Source organism: Coloeus monedula (genome assembly GCF_965178545.1).
Source record: "Coloeus monedula genome assembly, chromosome: 2".
In the NCBI taxonomy this organism is placed as follows: Eukaryota; Metazoa; Chordata; class Aves; order Passeriformes; family Corvidae; genus Coloeus; species Coloeus monedula.
The window spans coordinates 107,698,480-107,724,651 of NC_138782.1; the positions used below are offsets into that span (position 1 = coordinate 107,698,480).

Genomic DNA, 26,172 nt, shown 5'->3' on the forward strand with positions numbered 1-26,172 from the left:
GGAATAAGAAGACTAAATAAATACATTAAGCTTTGTCTGATCGTTCATATGCTTATTAAACTTCTGTTAATTTCATATTCCACTGTGTTTCTTTTGAGCTGCATACCTTCCAGCAAACTTACTTAATGAAAAGTTATGGATTTGCTCTACACCTCCTCTTTTCTTGAAAATGTGTATTCACAGCAATAGATGCAACTTATATTCAGAAAAACAAATTCTGAGAGTCACAAAATACATAATCTGAGCAAAGCAGCAATTTTACCATGCTTGGTAACATTCTCCTCTCAAAACCAGCTCAACAAGTTGAATAACTTTCTGCCTGATGGTAGCATGTCTAGCAGACATACTCAGTCTTAACTACCATGCCCAAGTACAGAAGAAGTCATAATCTCTTTTGAAGTAGAAATACACATTCCAACAACTGCATTTCTTTTTCCACAGGAAGGGACTTGACAGCTTGCCAGCCACTAAAGACTGTCCAAACAGTACAAGTATCAACTTGTATCACTGCCACTAATGATTGAAGGGCTGCTCTGGACAGGAATTGAAAACCCGAGCCCAAGAGGGAAGTCATCACCCACAGCACTTCTCAGAACAACGTAAGTAGGTTTCTATTCCACAGTGAGCACTTGAAAGCATTCAAGTGTCAGCTGCCTGCCATGAGAGGCTCTGCTTAGAAGGGGTTTGATGTTACCTGTGAGAGGGTCAACAGAAGGCCCAATTCAAAACCTGAACTACCAGGATTTAGTTTAAACTTTTGTAAGGTAACTTTTGTCTTCTATCTAGTTATCAATGGTTCACCATGACACCAGTGAGGCAAATAAGCCATATGTCATAGGAGCCTGTTTTGGGTCCAGTATTATTCAGTATTTTCATGAATGGCTTGAAGGGCTGGATAATGAATACAGACAGCATTACATCTAGAGAGGCTAAAAGCAGACTGAAAAGCAGCATTTAAACTCAACATTATCTGAAGAAAATGAGCAGACACAACCATGCATGAACAAAATCACACAATGTAAAATCAATATAAATCCCAGGAAAAACTAGCTACAAAAATTAGAAAAAAGGAGACCAACTGGCTGCTGTGTTATTCTGGGAGATAAGTATCTCATAGCCACTAGGACCCCAGGGTGATTACAGATAAGGGACTACATGCATTCTCCCATGTTAACTGACACATGACCCACAGGCTGATAGAACAACATGAGATATTCAGAGGAGTCACATTTTTACCATTACCAGGGGGAGAAGGATTTATCCCTTCTAGAGAGATTAATCAGGCAGTGCAGATGTTGGGCAATCCAAACATGTGTCTTCCAGGCAAATAAAACAATGTTTTTTTCCACTAAAAGGAATGGAAATATCTATCCATTGAATAATGCAAATTAAAGCCCAAAACAAACAAATAAACAAAAAAACCCCACAAAAATACCCCCCCCAAAGCAAACACACACATAGATACAAAGATTAAAGCTATGTAATTTTCCAAAAGACATTTAAAAAAAAAAAGAACTTGGCTTAAAAACTAGATAGACTAGTAGGATATGGAATGAAAAAAAGAGTGAAACCCTTCATGATTATATCCAAAGACGGTTTTTCTAACTTCTAGACCATATGACTTGAAGTTACATGTGTTTTCCATTACAGCCTTTGAACTTGGCAAGGTTGTAATGGCAGAGAACTTGAATGGCAAATGTTATTAATGATAATTAACTGGTTTCAGTTTTTAGAATTCCATCATTCCAGATCTGTCTTCTTAATCAGTGTATTTACTGAAATGTGAAATCATCTACACAGGTTAATTGTCAGTGATCAGATTTTCATCTTATTCAGTCACACGACTGCAAATCTGACATTTGAGCACTTAAGTACTGTAGCCATATATACAAATAAATTACTTACATTTGTAGATGTTATTCCCCTGTCTTCCCAAGTAATGACTTACAGGAGTACAGCCTGTGTTTGTAGGTAACTGTACAACTACACATTTTAGTGCAACTCTTTGTTACTGCACAGCGTTCTAGCCATAAAAAATGTATTTTACATCAGTAAGACATTTAAAGCTTGAAGAACACAGTAACTTCATATCTGTACCTGTATATTCATACTTACATGGTGGGCTCTTCTGACATCCTGTACCATTAAAAAAATACCAGAGGAAGGCACCTCCAACCAAAGCTGTCTACCAATACCAAAACTGTGTGTGAAGAGTGACATGTCACGGAGATGAAGAAAAAGTTTACTCAACTAAGAGAAAGGCAAACCATGACCCTTCTCGAGGAGAACCTGGTGAACTGAGTGCTGTATGACAGTGACACTCAGTGGGGTTTACCTCCCTGGATCACTGAGGTGAGGCAGAACATTCTACTGACAAAGTTCAGCTACTCCTATGCACATTAAGATTGTTAGTTTACAAGCTATAATGCATTATTTCAACACCTTATAAAGAAAAGCTACATATAATTATACCAGTCCCAGGGATACAGAGACCTGCGTTCCACTAAAGAGTTCTGGTGGGATGAATAAATTAATAAATGTATTTATCATTTCAGCTTACTGCCACCTTCTGGAATAGTGTTTTACATAGAGTTCTGAACTTGACTCAGATCAGTGTGTTGGACTAGAAAAAAAAACAACCCAACAAACAAAAAAAGCCCACACACCCACCTGTCTGTATCTTAAACAGAATGTGTTGTTTTTATTCTGCTTCTCTTCCTAACATCAGCTGTTTTCTATAACAGACAGTGACTGTGTAAAGATAATTATAGGAGATTAATCAGCTTACTAAAAATATGCATGTCTACTCTGAAATTGTGTGAAGTTTATTAAGAACTTTTCCAGTCTGTCTTCATTAATATACAGTGTTTACATACAGAACACTTCAATGATTTTATACATAAAGAGGTACTTGTATTGAAGTATGCATACATAGTTAGGGAAAACAAGTTAGAAAATCACAGTTATTAATTACTTGTATATTAAGGTTTTTTTCAATCACCATGTTTTTCAGGGATTCCTCACTAAATTTTTATGCATTTATTAGTAAGAGAATTACTGATAATTTAAGTAACAGTTTTTTCAACGCTGACTTAAATGACAATAGATTATTAAAGCCTTTCTACAAATACATTAAAGAATAATATACTGGAATAGACCTATAAAGATCAGATAATCCAACCAGCCTCCAACTCAAAGCAAGTCCAACAATATCAAACTGCCTGTGACATGATCCGGTCAAGTCCTAAATACCTCCAAAGACAGACTCTCCTTGTCTCTTCTAGGCATCTACCTGTTCTATTGTTTCACTATTTTAAAGGTGAAAAATGTTTCCTTGGGTGCAATGGGAGATTTTGATGGTGTAACATGTCTCTATTGCCTCTTGTGCTGTAACTGAGCATCTCTGAAAAGAGACTAATTCCTCCACTCCTCATTTGACTACTTGAAGATATGATCTCCCACAGTCACCTCTTCTCAAGACAGATTGAACTTAGTTCTCAGCCTCTCTGTTAGCTCTCCACTGGACTTGATCCAGTATGGCAACATCTTACTTGTAGCTGGGACCTTGAAACAGGACTCATAAACAGGATACCCGAAGTTAAAACTTACCTTGACAGGGAGCATGTGTTTTGTCTCATACAAAGAACGGCAGATTTTCAAAATTTCATTTCCTGTGTTCTCCTTTTCCTCAGGTGGGCACCTCTGCAGCATAACAGTCCCCAGTTTCACCCAGGGATTATCATCTGTGCACGATCTGCCCAGTAAAAAAAGAGATGTATATAGAATATAAATATACATACACCATTTTCTGTAGGCTGCTTCTCATGTGTGACTTAAAAGTACAACCTCATGAAAGAAAGATGGAAGTTTTGAGACAAGTTACTGTCCGTAATGCCATCACTCTTTCAATGCAACAAAGAAGTTTAAACTACTTGGAATTATGGCATGCTTATTACAAACCCTGAGGAACTATATTTCAGATAAAGACTGATCAAACGGGAATAGCACAGGATCTTCTGGCCTAACACCAGCTGATTTCCCAAGCAGAGTGGTATCGAGGGAGGGGTGACAGGAATCTAGCATTCCTAATTTTGTTTGCTTTGATCACATTCTAACAGCTTCTGTTTCTCAAGTATCTGTCTCTTGCTTCTGAGGGGAAAAAATACGGCCAGATTCACATTTTTATTTTCAGGTCCAATGAGTACAAACAGAAATAAGCTTTTCTCCATAGCCCATCCAAAAAGGGTAGGAAAGTGAAATTACATGCTAGTAGATATGGATACAGTTACATTTATTTTGCATATTTAAAATGTTCTTTTAATTCCACACAGAACTTCATGCTATGTCACCATTACAGAGTCAGACATAAACAGATGGCAGACAGTAGATCGAAGCACATTTCATCATGCAAGATGGCAAAGGCAGTGTTTACTGTGAAGTTTTGTTGCTGTAACATTTTTTCACCTGTAGCCATTATTTGGTAGATCATGGAGATGTTTTGGATACTTTTTTCAGGAATAGGTATAATGGCTGGATATACAGGTATACAGGACTGGATGTACTGACAGAAATGGGTAGCAATCCACTTTTAACTGACAGCACAAAGTGCAACACCGGAACACATCTACACTGCCATTTTTCGAACATAAACTAAGTTGATGTATTTCAATTTCCACCTACAACAGGCTAAAATGATGAACAATCACAGCTTTTATCATGATTATATTAAGCCACAATAACATAAACTCTATGTTCATCTGTGCATAAACTTAAGAAGTCACAAAAGGCATTTTAAAAATTACCCCATCAATTACCCCATCAATCTCTCTGGTCAGTAATCAGCATCCCAAAGACATGGGAAACTTTCCACTTCAGCTTGAAAAAAAAACCAAAACAAAAAAACTAAACTCACAACAAGACCAAAAGTGGCAGTTTGGTGTTACAATTTAGTGTGAATTCAGATACTTACTCAGTACATGTGACAAGAAGCAGTAAAGTGCTGTCAAAGTGCTGCTTTTCATAGTTATTATTTTGCAGCAATTGTTAAAGCAGCGCATTAATATAATTGTAAATGGAGTCTGCTAAGAGAGTCTGTTGGATTGACATATACCAAGTGTCTGACAAACTTGGGAGAGAACAACCACCAATATCTACTATTTCACACAGAAAAGCTCTCTCCTGCTCATCGTCCACTTTCAAAAGTACATACTGTAAACAAGTAAAAGCAGCTCCACACACAGCTGTCATTACAGCCCAACATGAAAACCAGACAGAAGCTAGGAGTGGGCAACTTTGAATGCAAATTAAATAGAAGTCACTGTCTTTCTTCCTTCTGACAACTTAATTGAGCCTTTCCATCAGTCACAGTCACTGAGCACAGAGCTGTCATAAGTCTGGCTGGGAACAGGAGAGCTCCTCCTCTCAGCTCCTTTCAGTGTGACACATCGAACCCCAAGATACCAGATTATTCAACAAACAGAACACAAGGCACTGAATCTGTGAATCCCCAGTAAGGGCAGGAGAAGAAAAAAAACCTGCAACTCCGTATTTGCCACTGGTTAAAGGGATAGCTCCTTCTATGTCATCCACTTCTTGCTTAGAGGCACAGAGTCAAAATGAATTTCCATTTCTGTAGCAGCTGCCCTCGGAGTACATTAAAAAAATCTGTAAGAATTTCCCATTAGAAAAAGGAAACAAAAATCACACTACAAAACAAAAATAACCAGAAAGATGCAAGGCCATCAAGGCTTTCCATATGCAAATTTATTTAAGTATCAGATTATATTGTATACATATATAAAGTTTTTCTCATCAAAATTCTTTATAACTATTTAAAATATTCCTGTGAACTATTATCAACTACCTGCTATCTCTAATTAAAACCAAAATTAAGTTACCAAAATCTGACACCTACAGGCAGAATTCAGTCTTCTTCTCTCCTGAATTTTACTTCAGTTCAACTGTGGTTATAAAAAAAAAAAAATTCTCATCATGAAAGAAGAATTTATTTCAAAACCACCTTAATTTTTTCCCCAAAGCCAAAAGAGGAAAATCTGGGATTAAGATTTAAAAAGTGAACTAAGGTACTGAGTCTCTAACACTGGGGTTACTTCAGTTTCAAAACACCTTATCAATATTTATAATAAATATAAAAAATGCCTTTTGAATGTAGGTAGCAAGTTCCAAAGGACTGCAGAGCTTCAGGTACTGTCAATAATTTTTTTTAAGAAACACCTTTATGAAATGTTTAAAATGACATCTGACTATGAGACACCTGGGTGGAAAAGCATGCATGCATAACAAAAGGGTATGAAAATAAAATTTTAAAAAGTGTACAGCTTTGAGTGCTGACTGAAACAACCAAGCTACCTCTCTGCTATCTCACAGTAAACACAGCATATTACAACATGAAGAGAATAACAGTTGTGATAATAACTATTATTGTAAGTGGAGTGTTTTAGAAAACAAGAACTCAAAAAAACATTAAGTAGTATGGATTTACTAACATAGAGGTTACACAAATTAAAAGCCTACCAAAAACCCCCTCTTCCTTAGTTCTTTTACTTCTCCTTCCTTTTAAGCCTTCATAGAATGCAAACTGTGTTTTCCAGCTTTATATTCAATTGTAAGTATTAGATATTCACTGCTTGATTGAAAACGTAAATTCTAAGTATTCACACAACTCAGACTTAAACGCCCCAGTTCCTGTAAGGATCATTACACTGGCTTCAAACAATAAGCAATAATGACCTCTTCTGAAGGAGAGAAGGAAAAAAAGAGTGAATAAGTGTCCTGGGTTGCAGTATATTCTATTACCATCCTCATGAGCTGTTGAAACCAGGAGGGGCAGGGTTTCCTTGCCTCCTGCCCCCGGACTATCTCCTGTTAATGAGCGAAGTCAACACCTGGCCTCATGACTCATTACCCCATTGTGAGATGCTCCACCCAGAGGGAGGAACCAAGCATCCCATCCTGGATATAATGGATTCCCAGAGGACAGGAGCTACACAGCCACCACCGGACTTTCTGAGGAAGAGCAGACCCTTCTACAGGATCACTGCTTCAACAGAACCACATCCACCACTTCAGGAGGACTGCAGCCACCATTTAATCGGACTGCTATCACCAGCCTGACTAACAGGGTGTCAGGTTGTATCCTGGCTCTGTCAGTTTAAACCAGTGTTTTCTGCCTTTATTTTTTTTAATTTCCCTATTAAATTGTTATTCTGACTTGGTGACTCCCACTGGTTTGTTTTCAAACTAGTACGACAAACATGTTAATACATATAGTTTTAACTTCTTGATGTTTCATCTTTGCTCAAAAATTTGTTAATACAACTTGCTTTAAAACGAGATTTTTGAGAACACCACCAACAAAACAGTTCCTGTTCTTTATTTCCAATCATCCTAAAGACAGGCTTTTCAGGAACACATATACACACACATATATAAACCCCTAGGCTGCTAGAAAGAGTTAAATGCTGTTAACATGGAATTATGCAACAGGGGGAGAAGAGGGAAGAACTGTGACTATGTAACAGCCTAGGAGCCATAACTACTTTAGACTCTGAATGAGTTACGATACAGGTGATCTAAGTATTTGCAGAAATTTTCACTTCCACGATTGCTGAAGTCTAAGAGGTATCCCCACCTCTGAAATTTGATCCAGAGTTAGTTGTGACTATACCTTTTTTCTTTTACTATCCTTCACTTTAGGAAGGCAGCCTGAAGGAACATAACACCAAGAGGGAGATGCAATTACGTAATTTGTTGTGTCCTCTGTTACAGAGTAGTAGATAAGAATATTCAAGAAGGGTTCTCCTTTCACAAACTCTAGTCTTTCTGTTGAACCCAAGGAAAAACGATTTTGCTAACTGCAGCAGTATTTCACTTGAACTTTTGTTCTGTAAGTTTTGTTTTTTGTTAAAGGTAGTGTGTAGATTAAAAAAATCTGACAGTTCCCACACATTGTGAGGCATCAATTTTCAATTACAATCAAATCCAAAACTTCAAATGGAAGTTGAAACATGAATTTGTGACAAATCACGAAGCAGTCCTTGTAATTCTTAATGTATTGAAGACAATTTTTGGCTTGTAAACCTGTCACTAAAGAATTTAGATTAATGCTCATCCAGAAGTTCCAAACAAACTGTAGGCTTGAATGTGAAAAACCTTTACAGATTACCTTGTAACCCACCAGTTCTCTACTCATGAGCAAGTTACCTTTCAGAAAAAGATAAGCCTTAACTTTTTTTAAAAATCAATGCACATAAACACTTTGGGGAATGTAGTCTCCAAGTTAAAACAGGTTGTAATCAATACTCCTAAGTAATCCAAAATAAACACCAGTTAATGACTCTAACCTACCTATCGTCAGACACGGCTAGCCAAAAGTTTAGTAATACTACTGCTCTCTGAAAGATATGTGACCCTTGCCTCTTTATTTGAATCCTTGTATCTTAGAAGTGATTAGCAGTTACAGAATACAACAGTTAAATTTTTTACTTTCAAATGTATTCAGAAAGTCACAGACAAAACCCAAAGAAATGATAAAATATAGTGTAGTCTGGATGTTCCAAATTACTTTTCCAGTTAATATCCATTTTGATGGGTGCAATTCTGAAGTCTTATAATTATTTTTGTCTTAAACTGTTTTGGATGCTTTATTCAGAAACAGAAATAATGGGTAGTGGATCTAGACAAGAGAAGTGCCATTGTGTGGTATTATTACCCCCCCAGACCTCTGGCAGACAGTCTGCCACATCCATTTGAACATCACTTTTCAAACGCCTTTCTGCAAAGTGTAACTTTGAATAAACAGAACAGTCAGAACTCTCCATTCTTTTTTAACGGATTTTGTTTATACTGTTAAAAGCAAGAGCAAAATATGTACCTTGAAATTTAAGTAGACAGAACCCTCTCCTGTGCAACAGTTCAGACAATAAAACATTTTTCTCCCTTCCTCCATGGCACAGACTACATATAATGTATATATAATTTTTACAAGACACTGATTGAATCAATTCTGCTTCAAATAAAACATTTATTCTTCCCAGCATGACCCTTTCCAAAGGGCATACTCCTACCAGCCATGTTTGAATTATTTGACTGAAAACACCATGATATCAAGCAAGAAGACTCTGAACTCTTTTGTTACATGGTCGTTTGAAGAAATGCTCACCCATTGCTCCTGTCCATCGGTGGCCAAGCCTGAAGCAGTAAGACCAAGTGCTGAAACTCAGGCAGACTCTGACTGGACTCCAAAAGTCCCAGGAAGAGTTTGTACCTCTTGTCTTCATTTTCAATATCTGTTATCTCTACCTGAAGGAGACAAAAAACAAACTAACTAACTAACCCAATTTTTTTTTCCCCCCTCAGAAATCAGATACAAAAGCAATTGAAACTATCTGTGAAGAAAACCACTGTTCCAAAACAATGCAAGAAACACAGCGACCATAATTTTCCCAGAAACCTGTTTTCTTACCTCTCATTTTCAACCACATGCAAATAAAATGGGAGAACACAAAGTGGAATGACTTAGGTGGACATTCCTAGAACAATGTAACCCCACACAAGTACATTCTTTGATTAGTTCAGAAGATCTTATCCCTGTCTTCTTCAAACAACCGAAAATTCCTTAAATTTCTTTTTTTTCAACGTACAGACATACACACACACACACCTTTTCAAAGAATGACTATGTCCAGTGCTTTCCTAATATATATTACTCTCACTCACCTATGAAATTTCAATTGTTTTATCTGAATTTACAGCAGCTCATCTTTTCTCACCTAGAAAGGAGCCCTGAAAGATGCTCCTAAATTCATCTACCCAGCAAAGAACATTCGCTAACAAATAATACAGCAATTCTCTGCATAGGTGTTTGAACAAAAGAAAAACAAAACCCTCCACCCCCATCAGCTCCCAGGCAATTCTGTCTTGGGACAGGTGTCTATCTCTGTTGAAAACCTGCAGCTTTTGCCCAGACTTGAATTCATTCCAGTTGATGACAGGTTCTTTTAAAAATAATTACTGCCTGCAGTTCCACAGTAAAAGTGTGCAAGGTAAAAGGTCTGACTGTTGAAGGAAGGTTGCTGTAAATAAGACCAACTTGCTACTAAATGAGAAGTAACTTCTGTTTAAAAGTTTGGCTATCATACCAGGAGGGCTTTCACAAATGGAATAGCAATTCACTGTTTACCCAACAAACACAAGTTTTTGGAGTTTAAAAATTATTTGTTACAATAACAAGGTAGCTTCCTCTGTCTTATTAACACATTCTAACACTGAATTTTTTTTGCAGAGTCCAGAAACTTTCAGAATATCAAACATTTCAGCTTCATCTTGTAATTCTGCTGAAGATAAACAGCATTAAATGTTAACTTTTCTGTTTCAGCCCAAGTAGTTCTAAGACATCAAACATGGACAAAGTTTTCCTTAGTTCTACAGCCACTCTGGAAGATTAAAGATCGCATCTCAATCTCTTCAAAGTGGCTCTGATACATCAAGGGCAAATTTTCAAAAGAGGCTGGAAAACAAACATTACTGATGCATTTATTGAGCTGCCTACATAATCTGTGACTTTAAAATATTTAGTGTTGAAAAACTGTTTGCTTCTGTCTCTGGAGTATATCTGAAAGCACCATATACTTAAACATTTCAGACAGTGAAAAAATGTTTCCTAGATCTGTCCACTTGAAATATTTTTCTTTACTGCAAATGTCACAGAGCAGACATCAGTTACCCACTTGTAACATATATACTTGATAATGTATAATACTAGATATTTAAATGACAAGGCTGAAAAGAGAAGGGAGATAAACAAGAAAGGAAAAAAAGGGACATAGGACATTAACCTCTAAGGCTCCAAAATATTTAGCATCTTAGCAAATCAAGTACTAGCTAGACAGTGGAAGCTCTCACACTGCTTACCCATCCCCAAACCCCTTTTCCAGAAAACTAGCTCTTTAAATATTGAAACCAAGTAAGTACTGATGCCTTGAAGAGGCTACCTGAAAACAGAGGCTAGACAAGATTAAGAGAATAAAAGCAGGTTATTTATTTGAATGGCCTTCAAAGGTACACCTTGGGAGTCAAAAGCTTCTGAGCGGCTCCACCCAAGATGGATGCTGGGTCACGGGTTCTTCACACTTTTATAAGTTTGGTCCATTTGCGTATCAGGGTTAATTCTCCAATTTTAATTTCGGTTAATGATGTAATTACCCCAAGTTTGCTCCTCCTCTCAAAGGCTTTAGTTTACATATTTTGGGGCCTAGGACAAGAAGGTGTCCTTGAAGTGCAAACCTAGAGAGGTTTGTTATGTCTAACCAGCATGAGAGAACAGTAGCTAACAGGGCACACGAAACGTCAGAGTTACACACTAGGCAGTACAGGATTCGAAAAATACAAAAGTTAAAACCTAAGGCATCAGTACCATTCTGGATGGTCCACTGAGTACATTTTAGTATATCTGCACAAACAGCACGTTACTTCAAAACACAGACTAAATGTTCAGATCTTTCTAATGATAACTATAAAAATGGCAATAAATGGCACAGACAATATCAACAGATGAGAAAAGCTGTCAGAGAAGGTCCCCTATTAGTAGTGGAGAGTAGATCAGACATCCTACTCAACATGAACTGAAGTCCAGTAATTCTGCCTAATAATGCATCTTTACAGACTTGGGTTTACTTTTTTTATGAGCTTAATTAATATAGCACCATAATTTTGTGTTTTGGACAGCTGGATCCTTGCAATATGATTGCTCATGACATAACACATACTAATTCAATTAAAGTCAATCAGAAGAATTAACTTTCTATTCTCAAACACAGAGAGCACTTCTGCAGCATTTCTCTCTACAATGGCCTTTTTACAAGTCACTTATGTTTCTCACTAAGAGTAAAAAAATTAAAGTGAACTTTCTACGGTGTTAATAACTTACAGTTTTTAAGAAGACGAGTGAAAATTCACTCTTTATAATAGCATTTTAGATGCATGCCGTTTCCATTTGATGTGAAGCGGGTGAGATTTCAAAGCAATAGTTCCTTGCTAGAAGGAAGCAATACCTTGAAACAGCACATAGGAATGAGGTTTTAATTTATACTTACTGCGTGTATGTATGTATATACACACATACATCTAGACAGATAGATCTATATAAAACACAAACATAACATAAGATAAACTTACGTAAGATAATGTAAGTTTTGCTCTGTATTATTGCCTTACTTTCTAAGACTGAGGTAGAGCACGGTGAGGAATCAGCCACCTCCCACAGCAGAGCATGCTCTGGGTAAAAAGGTAGCAAGTTCATCTTTACAAAGTGCAAGCTAACTGAGATGAGTTACTGCGGTTAGTCAAGCCTCTTTGTTTTGTTGTAATAACAGATTAAAAAAAAATCCACTGTTAACTGAACACTTTCTTTGTAGTGATTCTGGATGATCTATTCAGATGACTCAATCTTGTAACACAGGGTAATGGGATAATATCACTCTACTTCCCCTTCCTTTTTTTTTTTTAAAAAAACAAAACCCCAAAACATCCATCTAAACCACTCCAAGGTTAACCATGCAAAGATAACCTGACATGAACTGCTCAGAGCCTTCTTACCACAAGCACTTGTAAAGAAGAATCTGTCAATAAATAGAATAATGAGGCCCATAACCAGGCATGAACTTCAGATGACCCCAAAGAAATATGAAAAACAAGGGGGGAAAAAAAACCCAAACAAACCACAAAACAACAAAAGCAAGGAAAAAGAAAGCATGGGCTTTCAGTTTTAACAACAGATTTGCTCAATTCTGGAGTGATTTTCCTCAGTTTCAGGCAATTTCTTTGGCAGTAGATCACAGCTGGCATCATGTTTCTCATTAAAAGGCTGCACAAATATTTACCACAATGGGAGAGTCAATTAGGGGAATTAATTGTAGAAATTATACTCATGATAGATTATAAAACAAAATACAAATTAAGTAAAGCCAAACCTTATGTTAAACTGTTAAAACACACAATTTCACTATCGAGGGACTACATATGTTCAGGATCAAGAATATACAAATATCTGCATATGTTAATGTTCCTTCAAAAAATCATACCGAAAATTCAGAAGGCAAAATACAGGCTACACAAACAGCATGAGCTTGTCATAGCATATGAGAGATTCAGTTTTGAATCAAAAACTCTGTGCACTTAAAATCTCTCCTCAAACCCAACTTTTCTGCCTTATGATCAAATCTTCCAAAGACTTACCTTAAATCTTTTTGTTATAAGATTCCTTCCTCACAGATTAGCCCCTATTAGATGCCTAAAATGTTGAAACCACTCAACAGTTTATCAACTTTCAGTGCACAAAGTTTTGACTCATCATGTTGTTCTACAGATTTGTTATTGCTTTATACTTGTCACATGTGATATGCATGAAGGAGTCCAAATATGAAAAGTTGCCTCACAAGTTAGTTCTGTAGCTTCTACAGACCTATTGTTTTATAAAAATTGTAAGATGATACACTTGAAGAATGCTGAAGTTAAATAAAACTGTGGACATCACACATGACTGATAAAAAAAGCCTCTGGCATGGCAGACCACAGGATCAGTGGTTTAGTTTGGTACATTATCTAACTCCTGAAATTGAATTTAGTTTAAACCAGTATTTGCAGCAACTGTGGAATGTTGCTGTATCTGAACTGCATCCTTAAGTTATAGCTATCTATTAATGCAATGGTCTCCTGATCCTATAGATATATCTGATAGACTCGTAAATGCTTTACTGCTAAAGCCATATAATCTGACAACCTGGTGCTGACCGACTTGGCTGATCAGAGTGCCTTTCGTTCAAAAAAAAATGGAAATGCCAATAAAAAGATCCAGCCAATTCAACCCTTGCTCTGAGACAAGAGAAAAACACTATTTATGTATGAGAATGGTGAGCAGGAAAACCAATGCAGACCTCAACCTCCCTCTGCCCACTGGTATCTATTTTGCAAATTCCATTTTTACTCCATGGTAGCATGACAGAGTCACAGTTATCAGCAACAGATTTTGCTCACTACAAAGAAAATAAATGATAAGGATATTTATAAATGAAACCAGAAAAATACTTTCCTTCACTATAATTGCTTGTTCATGGAGAAAAGCTATATCCATGCTTAAAAGCAACTCCCTGTACTAAAGGCAAAAAATTTGCTGTTACCAAGAAATGCAACCAAAACCTTACTGATTTACACGATTATAAAATTAATTTTATTACATCTACCAGATGGTAAATGTAAGTATTTCAAAATGTGTTCATGTTTGACACTGCAGCATAAATTTGAATTAATACAGCATTGAAAATAGAAACTCTAAGCAGGCATTTGACTGGTCCCTTATTGCTACAATAGACTTGCAATTTGTCAGAACTTCCTTGTAAAATGCACTGGTTTTATGTATCTCCCCAGTCCCCCTACCCAAGCTGTAGTGGTAGAGAATTCATCTGTGCTGCATCTCAAAATAATAGGCTGATGTGACATCAAAGATTTTATTCAGATTTGAGACAGGGAACACTGATGCTAAAACTTCCTTCCACTCATTAGACAGGGCTTAACATGGTTTATAAACAATGACTAAAAGGATTGGTTGCAATTTGACTGCATTTCTGCAGTTGCTATCTTGTTGTGCAGTTCATGGCTCAAAAATACAACAGCCTTGCCCCAAGGAGTTTACAATGTAATTAAGTAAATCAGCAAAGAAAATACTGTCCTTCCTATACAACAGGCCTGTAGGGTTTGGTCACTGAAGAAAGTAGTCTTTCCTCTTTGCAGGTCAGGCTGTGATCTGTCATTCCCTGTTCTGTTATCTGTGCAGCTACTGAAAGTCTGCACGAACCTAAGTTACTAAAATCTACTTCCAGCACAAGGCTGCAAATTTGAATGCTTGTTACAAAGGACATATAAAATTACAAGTTAAATAGAAATTTTATTCACAATATGAACACAAATGTCAAAAATCAGTAAAAACACCCAGCCCAAACACAATCTGCAACAATGTACAACTGTTCCTGAAATTGCATAGCTACTGACTCTGCACATGTAAGATTAGGAGCTTTTAAAGGCTATTATTTATTTCATTCTCTTCAAAGCGTTTCAAGATGCTAGACATCCTATCAGCCTTGATGTTAGACACATTATATACTTGTGAAACAAAGCAAAACCACAAGCACATATTAAACATCTTATTCAAGACGTTCACATGCCAGAGCAACAGTAAACCCTTTTTAAAGACAAACCCACAAGTGTTATACTTCCTAACCCATTACGAGCATCCCATTATTTCTAAACTAGGGTTTCTTCAAAAAAACCCAAACCAAACAACTTGTAAATTGTGACAGAGAGGAAAATCCTCCAAGGCACAACAGGGTCAGGCTGGGGAGAGCAGTAAGAGGCTTGGAAGAACAAAGCAGTGTGTCCTTCAGCCATTGGTCCACTAGCATATGGGCAAGGGCACACAGGATGGAGAAAGTCATGAGCAACTTTGAGAGCAAAGCTGCCAAGCTTGGGCACAGACACTTTGAGACATTTGCTTAAATGAAGGTCAGTAAACTGAGGTTCAAAACCAGAGAACACAACTGTTTTGTGAGACATACCCTGGAAGTCAGAGATACAGAGAAACAGAAGTGGGGAACTACTACTCTTTTTCCACACTGTTTTCTCCCTCACTACATTTATAGTCTTATTCTTCAAAGTTGAAGAGGTTTTAGTGCTGGAGAAAGTCATTATTGCAATCTTTTCTGACAATCTACGTATCTCTGTCCACAATTGTGCAATTATTTGTGCCAGTTTGGACAAATTTGGAGGAAAATATCCTCTGACAGAAAGCAGATTACAACCATCCCTCCCCCACCAGGCTCGGGGAAAAAAGAAATTTTCCTCGAAGGAAAGTGAAAGAGATAAAAACTATTTATTTAACAAACACATGGGAAAAGGATAATAATGCCAAATAATAAAACCCCTCTGTGTGGAGAGAAAACCTGGGAAAATTTCAGAGTCCTTCTGTAGATCTCTCTCCCCCTCCTTGGAGCTGGGTTGTGGGCCCACCTCCAGGCCTCAGTGGAGAACTCTCCTGAGGTGTTCTGATGTTGAACCCGTCCAGAAAAAGAGGGAAAAAAAAAAAAAAAAAACCAAAGTCCCAGGAAAAACAAAGTTCAACTCTCCATCTCCCTCCAGAGAAAAAGGAGCTGGAAAAAACTGGCTGGGAAAAAAAAAGATGCTTCTCCACACTTGCTGCTTGCTGCCGCAGAAGCAGAGGAGTCTGTATATCTCTGTGTCCTTGAAACAAAACTGCTTTGAAAAGTTTTGCTCAGTTTTTTTCTTCCCCCTTTCAGTCTCAGTTTAAAGGCACAGAAAGGCACAAAATTAATTTCTGGGCATAGAGCAGTGATAGGGGATACACATCATAAAGTCACCCCAAGACAACAATTTTTATCCAGTAATTTTGCAATAAAATTGTAACTTCTGTTTAAGATAGAATACTTCCTAATGGGCTTAGTCTTTTGACTTAAGAAAACAAGTTTAAGGTGCAAATGAGTTTAGTCCCTTTCTGGTATATCATTCTCACCTGTCAACCAAAAGATAGATCTTCCTTATTTGACTTTATCAAGATTACACTTACTTGATCTTACAAGTAATTCCCCTAATTGACTCTCCCATTGTGGTAAAGTAACACCTGAATTTACAGCTTGTATTCACAGTTACTTTCCTGTTCTTATGCCTAATTAACCCACTCTGACTACCCACAGATGAGGCCAATACTGGAGTATGTTTCACATATATTTTTCCTTTTCCTACTTTTCCTTCCATGTCTGTTATTTTGGTCACCAAGTGATTATACTGGATACAGAATACTGGGCCTTGATCTCAACCAGCATTGACATTTTTATATACTCATACACATATTAAAACTTACATTATGAAAAGACACTGGACCCACAATATTTTGTTTTATGCAGCTTTCCTGTGGGAACACAGACACACATAAGCTTCTCACTTTCCATATGGGAAATGTGTACTCTCTGTATGGGCAGCTGTATAAGAGTCAATGAAGTCAAGTGAAATTGCTTGTCAAAGATACATTTTACACACTTCCCTCAAACTTATTATCCCCTTAAAATACTTCCCCTAGTATTAATCGAAATTTTGAAGTTTAAATGATAATGTGATAGAATACCTTTCACTCTGTGTCTTAGCAATATATTGCCATGTACAGAGTCAGGAAATAAAGAAATATAGTTCAGAGAACACATTTATACAGCACTCTTTTACAGACGTTAAATATTTCCTATGTTTTAGAATTAAATTTAAAAGATTTCCTAGAAAAATGGACACTGCCCAATGATTATGATGACACACTGACATAATCTGCTTCCTTACTGAGCATTTAGTCTCACTACTGCACTTACTTCCTATTTTTGGAAAGCCTTTGTTGTAAAGCTGATAAGAACTTTTAGTTTTGAGAAAACCCACAGAAATCTGTGGTTTATATTATAAAAGTATTAGTTTACTCATACCATTGCTGGATTAGGAAAGTGCAATCTGAAGACCACACACATAAAACTGAATTGGAAACCTGGCAAGGTCAAAGATTTTCTGTGCACAAGGTTCCACAAAAAAAAAACTGTCTGGCAATATGTGTCATTTGTGAAGTCTTTCTTTCCTCTAAAAAAGGTAAGTTTTCCCTTCTCAGAAATGGGTCTCAAATATACTCCCCTCATGGCAAAGGAACCTGTCAGCTTTAAATAAGCCATTTTCATCTTATTTTCTCCATCTACCCTAGTTCACATGTTAATAATTCTACTTTCAACCCATTCTGGATTTTGGTAAATGGACACTTATGTGGCAGTAAGTCATAGCTGAGAGATGGCAACTTTTAAAAAACAGTTCCACTGGCCTCACAAAATGCTCCTGTATAGTAACAGGATTTAGCTCTTGTTTAATGAAAAAAAAACAACAGCAAAAACATGATCCAGTTTGTAGCCTGGGCCAGTGCTGCAGATTAAATTCCCTTGCTTGAAAGAAGCTTTTTTGAAGCTATGCTTATGGAGTTATCCCAGTTAATGCAAAGCAACAGCTTTATTAAGAATATTGACATAACCTACACCAAAACCAACAACAACAAAAAAATCCCTCAACCACATTCAAAGTACTGTGTCAGGGAGGTTTAGGTTGGATATTAGGAAAAGGTTTTTCACCCAGAGGGTGGTTGGGCACTGGAACAGCTCCCCAGGGAAGTGGTGACAGCACCAGCCTGACAGAGCTCAAGGAGTGTTTGGACAATGCTCTCAGCTACATGGCGTGACTCTTGGTGGGTCCTGTGCCGGGCCAGGAGTTGGTCTCAGTGATCAGGGGCTGCTCTGACCTAGACTGGAAGACACAAACACTGTCTGACAGACCAGAAGGAAGTGTCTTCTATCAAAACTGAGCAATCAATTCAAAATCAATTCAAAATTAAAACTGAAGTCAAGCGTTTTGCATGAACAAACCCAGTGTTCGTAGCGCGTGCCTTGTATCCCAGAGGAAGAACTCTGAAGTCAGGCTTTCTTGCACTTTCCTGAGAGCTGGGCTTCACATATTAAAACTATAATTGAATTCTGAGCACACATGCAAGCCTGCTGCATGCAGAAACTAAAGAGATGCACACAATCTCACAGGTAAAATCCTACTCAAACTACAGCCAGTGTACAGGATAAGCAGGTTATGGGATTCAAGTTAAAAAACAAATCATCGAGAAGCCTACCAGTGATGAATTAAACTAAGGCTCAGCCACATGTTGTGTTCTTACAGAAATACCCAAGAACTTTTTTCTTCTGAAGTGATTTATATATTAATTTCTTATCTGCTTCATATGCAGCTAAGAAATGTATATAGATTCAATAAACACAAATGTGTTGCCTAATGCATAAAAATGAATAACTCGTGCAGAAAATAAAATCCATTCATTTGTATTCTGCAGGAGATTATGTCCTAATCTGCAAATACATTTCAGCACAGAGAAAACCTCTGAGGACTGTACATAGATATTGGTAGGGAGAACAAGGGCAAATAAGGAAAAAAATTATGCATTTGAAAGACTCCTATAGCTAGCTAGCTGGAACTGAGACAGGATTAATATACATGTTATTGACATTGTATATTGAGTGGGTGTGCATTAATATGTACAAATTTGGATCCACGTATGGCTGAAACTAATACCTGTGCAACATGAGGGACTCACAGACATGTAAAGTAATCTTCTGTGTATGCACCAGTTACTAATCACTGTTTCATAATTCAGACTGTATGTATTATAAGAATATTCTAACACGTAGAGCAGAGAACGGCATTGAAAATACAGACTAGAAATGACAAGATTTTAATCTTTAAATATTACTTTTAAGCTGTTAAATCAGCGCCAGCCATTTCCCTCCATACCATACACAAGTGGTTTTTTAATTTACCCTTCTGATCATCACTACCATCAAGCAGCAGTACATCTACCACAAGCTCCCAGTATTCACCCCTATGTGTAACTGTTGTCTTCATAACCAAAGCCTGCAATTTTTGCTAATAAAGCAAAATTCTTTTAAAAGCTGTTTACATGTAAATGAAACATTGTCAGAATTAGTACTTCCAAAATACCTTCCTGTAGGTAGGCAAAACTAGCGAAGTCAAAGATACATTTCTAGAAAGAAAAACTCACAATAAACTAGGATATTATTTTACAGGAACAAGAGGTTGTTGATATCAACTCCAATTTTAAATAATATTTCAATACTACTCTTTCCAGTTAAAAAAAGGAAATGCACATTTTTAATGAAAAATTCCTTCACTGTTTCTCCATATTTATGGCCTAGACCAGGAGCCATTAAAATACCAGGTGGGTGGTTATCATAGAACTATTTAAGCTGTAAAAACTAAAATAAATTAGTAGCTCTGTTGCAGCCATAAAAATAATCCGAATAGGGTAGGCAGCATCACACACCTGTCACACCAAATGGCACGACAGAAGCACTGCAGTTGGTGGTTTTCTTTTTGATTTGGTGTAGTTGATGTCCTAGCAGTCACAGTCTTGATAGCTGGGTCCCTGGGCAACAATAGCAGCAATGTAGAAAAACTCACTCCCTCAACCAACACAAAATATCACGAATTACTATAAAGTAAGAACTATTTTATGAATACCTGAGTGAGGTCCCTCAGATGATACAGAATTTATAGACATCTATATAAGAACTGTCAACTAGCACAATGGTTGATGGAATAAGAAAACTGTTTGGAAAAAAGGATAGCATCTACTGTCACAATTACTAATAAAAACCACGCATTTAAGATACTAATACAATAATGCCTAAAGAAAACCAGTTTTACAATCGACTTATATTTTCAAAGGGCTTAGAACAACATTCCTGACTAGAAACCGCTGAAGAACTTGATCTACTAACAGGAAAAACCCAGAAAGTTCAAACAAAAACCTCCAGTTTATGATCAAATAGTAAAGGTAAAAAGTAGAATTTCTCATGGGTTTATGGCTGCTTCCTTCTTTATATAAACTGTTTCGGGGAGACTGCAAGCATTGAACAGACAAAAATGCAGACCAATTATTGTCATGGCTAGTTTACGTCAAAAGAAACCTCCAATAGACTTAAAAAAAAAAGTCTAGGGTAAGTAAATGACTACATGCTGGCAAATAAAATTTAACAATGGTAAAACTATTGCATTTTAAAATATGCTACACTAGCCTAATCAAGTCAAACAGTAACCTGAGCCTCACTGAATGAAATCCAGAGACCTCTGGTTGATGTAGAGATGAAGACAAGAGAGCAATCAAGGTGTCGGGATGCGTAAGCATGGACTGTTAATTTCCACACGGACAGCACATTCACTTCTCCAGTTACCTTTCTCAGGAGGTGTACTATGTATCACAGTGGGCTCTGAGATAGAGGACAGGATAGTTACAGAGAGAAAACGCTGTAGAGGAGAAGAGGAGGTGGCATGACTGGAATTGGTTACTTAAACAGAGTAAGGGAAAAAGTGTAGTAAATAGAGAATTAGATTTTCTGGATTTTAATATCCTACAAAACACAGAACAACATCACGTAACAAATCATATAAAGAGGTTAAATCATATAATCACAGAATGGTTTGAAAGGGACCTTAAAGATCATTAAGTCCCAATCCCCCTGCCATGGGCAGGGATACCTTCCCCTAGGCCAGGTTGCTCAGAGCCCCATCCAACCTGGCCTTGAAACAGTGCCAGGGATGGGGCATCCACAGCTTCTATAGGCAATCTGTTCCAGCGCCTCACCACCCCCACAGCAGAGATTTTTTTCCTGCTACTTAGATTAAACCTATTCTCTTCCAGTCTGAAGCTATTCCCCCCTGTCCTGTCACTACTCTCTCCATCTTTTTGGTAGGCTCCTTTCAGGTACTGGAAGATCACATTTACGTCACCCCAGAGTTGTAGATACAAAAATGCTGCTAGCAAGGATTTTCTTGCTATTTTCTAAGCCCGTGAGAGACTTTTCTCTCTCACAGAAGAGGTAGCAGAGTTATGTAAACAACCAGACACCTGCAGCCATGAAAAGTCCTGTTTATAGTACAGTAGAAAAATATTTTGACAGTGCATGTTTAGGATTTTAGCCTATCACCCCCAAGGGGTGGCTGATCCTTTGTCCAATTAGACTATGAAGAAAAAAGTCCATAAAAGAGTTTGTAAAATAATTAAATAAATCAATCTTGCTGCACAATTCCTGCCTGCTGGATCTTCTGCTCCTCCCTACGGCTGCGGGACACGGTGATATATCCTAGGGCCTAGGCCTGGGGTAATACAGAGTCTTCTCTTTTCCAGGCTAACAATGCCAACTCTCTCAGCCTTTCCTTATAGGAGGTGCTCCATCCCTCAGATCACCTTGCTGTCCTCCTCTGGACTTGCTCCATGTCCTTCCTGTGCTGGGGACCCCAGATCTGGATGCAGCACTGCAGGTGGGGTCTCACCAGAGCAGAGCAGAGGGGCAGAATCCCGTCCCTCCCCTTGCTGCCCACGGTGCTTTGGATGCAGTCCAGGACACAACTGGCACTCTGGGCTGCAAGGGCACATGGCTGGATCATGTCCAGCCTCTCACCCATAGCACCCCCATGTCCTTGTCAGCAGGGCTGCTCTGCATCTGTTCATCCCCCAGCCTGGATTATTACCAGAGGCTGTCCCGGTCCAGGTGCAGCACCAGCACTTGGGTCTTGTTGAAGCTCATGAGATTCCCATGGGCCCACTTCTTGAGCTTGTCCAGATCCCTCTGGATGGCATCCCTCCTTGACAAAGTTTCAGCATGTTTTGTGCTCAGTGATGCACGGTGTGTACCAATGCTGAAAATTTAGCAGGAGATACCTAAGGCTGAATCACCGTTTATCCGCTGAGTTCTTTGAAATGTACTAATAGAAATCTGATTACATCACTAATGAGCCCTTAATTTTTCTGAAACTGGGATCAAAGCTGAGTACAAACTGTTTCAACCATTCTGCACTTACACCTTCATTACGAAAGACCTATTAGAGAAAGTGAATCATTCCCCATGAATCCACTCCAGGACATTCTTATCTTCCTCTGAAGCAATTGCTACAGGTGACAGAGCGCTGCAGTGCCCAGAGCTCACGTTGAAAACCTGTGTGCACGCAAGCGACACTGCTTTTCTCTCTACTTTGCCTTATCTGCTATACTTGTGTAGTTAATGGAAAATATTTCATTTGCATCTTAAAGTATTTAATTAATCATACACGCTACAATTTATGTTCCCAGAAAAAAAAAAAGTTTCTCATGTTTTCATATGGATAAATTGCATCTTCAAGGAATGGAAATTAGTGTTTTAAAATATTAATTAAAACTTAAATTAAATCTCTTAAGCTTAATTTTTATGCATTACCAGCAGAGAAACAATGTCTCTAGAATTATAAGCAACATAATAACAAATTTACTCAGAGTTGATAGGAACATAAATCTTTCTTCTAATTAAGCATTTTTCACAAACAAAAGATGGCTGAGGATGAAACAGATACAGCTCCTTTACTTGTATTGGGCCAGATCAAGCTAAATACAGGTCATTGTTACCTGATAAATGGTTTCAGCAAAACGACTTCTCATGTTTAAATCTCTGACATGAGAAGAGGCAAAGGCAAAAGCTGAAAATCACTGGACACTGACATTCCCATTGAGACCGTTCTTAACAAAGTCATATGAAGAAACACCATGGAAACAGATACACATTTTTCATTAACAGGAGAAAGAGGAACAAAGCAGCAATGGAATCTTGACAGTCACTCCAAGCTCTCAGAAAGTCAATGCAGACATAACCAAGGTTGCTGAGACACAAGTTTGCATATGGCACACAAGAATTGCCTATATGAAGGAAGGAAAATGTGTTGTGCACATCCCACATACACAGTACAAATTAAATCGTCAATTTTTCGAAGCTAAACTTTAGGGAAGAAAATAAATAAGAAAACTGCCTAAAGTTAGAATTTTAAATCCTTAATAGACATCCCTTGCAATTTTCAAAACATTTTGCCCTCAGCAGCTCTCTATACCACAAGATCATGAAAAAAACCATAATATAACAAGATAAGGGGGAAGGCTAAATGAGATTACCTTCTCTAAATGACAAAGCTATTTCCATTTAAGTGGCATGCAAGTAGTAATTACATTCTGCATTTGCATAATAATTAAACAATCCTTTCAAGAAAAGGTGTGTCTTATAGAAGCTTCACAATTAGTAACTTCTTATCTTAAAGTAAGCCTTGGTTTACTTACAGAAGCTTTGCTAGTGCCACTGTAACCTCCTGGGGCAAACCCTCACTCATTCCTGTAAACTATGCCCTGTAAGTGGTCACTGAGCAGAACAACTACGTACACACACACACACACACATATAACCTGTTAGCTGACACTTCAGGCTTGTTAGATGCTGCTTTGAGTCATTACAGACTATACATATTTATGTACAATTTGAAAATAAATGCATTTCCCAGCTTAGATGAATACAGATAAATTTTGATACCAACATTCTAAACAATGTCTTTCTTCCCCCTCCAGTGTTTTTTAATATATAAAAAGTCAGTATTTTGACCCATATTTTTCATGCACCAGTTAACTAGAAAATTACAGAACCTGAAGAGCTCAGATAAAATTCATCAAGGGGATTAAAACAAGGCATGCCTCCTCCTCTTCCCTAGTGTGGGATGCTGTTGGAATGTGAATTAAAGACTCTCAAGCCTTTGAAAAATGAGGACCCCTAAATTTTTAATTTTGTTAACTAATCATGAGAGAACTGGAAATCACTGTGTTTCTGAGTGTTTGATAGGTAGCTGCTTCCATAAAGTACATTTTTAATTTTGTAAGAGCTGGCCTATTTCCCAGCACACTGATTTGTGGGACCACTACTTACAGCACCTAGAGCATAATTAAATATTAAGTCCCTCCTTGATGTATGCAAAATCTGTCTAAGAGGATTAGTAGACACACTGACTGTGGCTTTCACACATTTTCTGGTAATTGAACACTGCAATACCATTAAAATTATCTTTATTCAATAGAAATCCACGTTCATACTTCATAATATCTGCCATCCCTTTTTGTGCCAAGGAATGGTATAGGAAAAGAGGGATCTCCTAAAAGCATGTAAGAAACACCAAGCAAGTAATGATACAACAATCTGGAAGCAAGATAATGAATACATTTTGGACATATTTGCAATTTAAAGCTCATTAAAAACCCCTGAAACTAACAACCTTTAAACACATTCCTCTAAAATCTAAAAACAGCATTCAATCCACAGCCCTTTCCCTCCCCATTTGTTTGAAATGGGATTTTTTTTTAAAACTATTTTGCTGGATGAGAGAGGATGACCAAATTAATAAAGCTGCAGTGATGCTAGAGAAGGTGACACCTACAGACAAGACAGGCAGACTGACATAGTTTGAAAGATGATATTCCTCCTGTCTACTTCTTCATGCAGGATTACCCAACAAGCTGTGCTACAATACACCCTTCTGTAAAACAGGGTTGCTGTAAAAGGTCTTTGCACTTGAAGCGTGAACTTGCATGAGAAAATTGTGTCTTAACCCTAATGCTCTGCCACAGCTCATACACAAATCTCTCTCTTTGCTTTTAAGCAGCCATGTAAGCACAGACTTCTGCAGTGTTCTTGTTCCACTAACGTACCATGAAGGACCGGGAAGTGTACAGTTCTCAATCTGCTATTTTATGATGATATTTTCCATTCTTGTTAATTCACAAAATACGCAAACTTAATACTCAAACAAGGCCATCACTTGCTTTTCTAGTATCAGCTTGTAGACTAGCATTTGACATCAGCTGACTACAAGAGGAAAAAAATCCAAAATAAATAGTCCACATCTAAGACCACTCATTTGTCTTCTTGGATATTTGTGAAGAACTCTGAATTTCAGTGACAGGTATCTAATGGACAAAGCAACACGACTCTTCCATCTAAATAACACATTAGTTACCTAGCACAAAATATTCAAAGAAAACAATCACACTGAGCTTGAGCTGACATGAAAATGAGAATAATTTTTAATATATTCCAATAGGACTCTTGTAATTGCACTCTGTAGCAGAAAGTGGGGTGCATAAACCATGATTTTTATGTATGTACATATAAGCACAGCCTTCACTATTGTCAGGCATGAAAGCTATTTCTACACTTAGCTAAATAATAAATAGTATATACAGAGAAATTAGTATTATGGTGTTGTGTACATATTTTCATACAATTATCTCTGAAAGGTTTGAGCTTATCTAGAGCATTATTCAAGCTTTATTACATGTCTTCTTGTACTACTTGCTTACTCATCAGCAAAAGTGTAAAGCACTGAAGTGATCAGCAACACTGTGTTATGAGCAAATGTACTGTTGCTCAGTCAGTACAACCTCACAAAAAGAAAAGCAGGTTTTCCTGCTTGACACTAGCTGATTTTAAAAATCCCTTCAGGAAGCAGAAATTAACTGTTTATATGGAGAGGCCTAAACAGGCTGGCAGACTGGGCCAGCAAAATTTGCACAAGGTTTAACAGTTGTGCTGCACCTGGAACAGCACAGGTGGGGACAGCACAGCTGTGGCTGTCTCAGCTCTGCTGACGGGGCCTTGGGGG

At 37.6% G+C, this 26,172-nt stretch overlaps 1 protein-coding gene across 2 annotated transcripts in view; it reads right to left on the bottom strand.

Moving 5' to 3' along the window:
- NBAS (NBAS subunit of NRZ tethering complex) overlaps positions 1 to 26,172 on the bottom strand; it is a 165,708-nt gene that overhangs the window by 12,648 nt on the left and 126,888 nt on the right. For both annotated transcript variants that reach the window (XM_082301743.1, XM_082301742.1), the window contains 2 exons: positions 9,182 to 9,321; positions 3,610 to 3,754 (listed from right to left, as the gene is read on the bottom strand). In XM_082301743.1, coding sequence (XP_082157869.1) covers positions 3,610 to 3,754; positions 9,182 to 9,321 — 285 coding nt within the window. The remainder of the gene's footprint in view (positions 1 to 3,609; positions 3,755 to 9,181; positions 9,322 to 26,172) is intronic.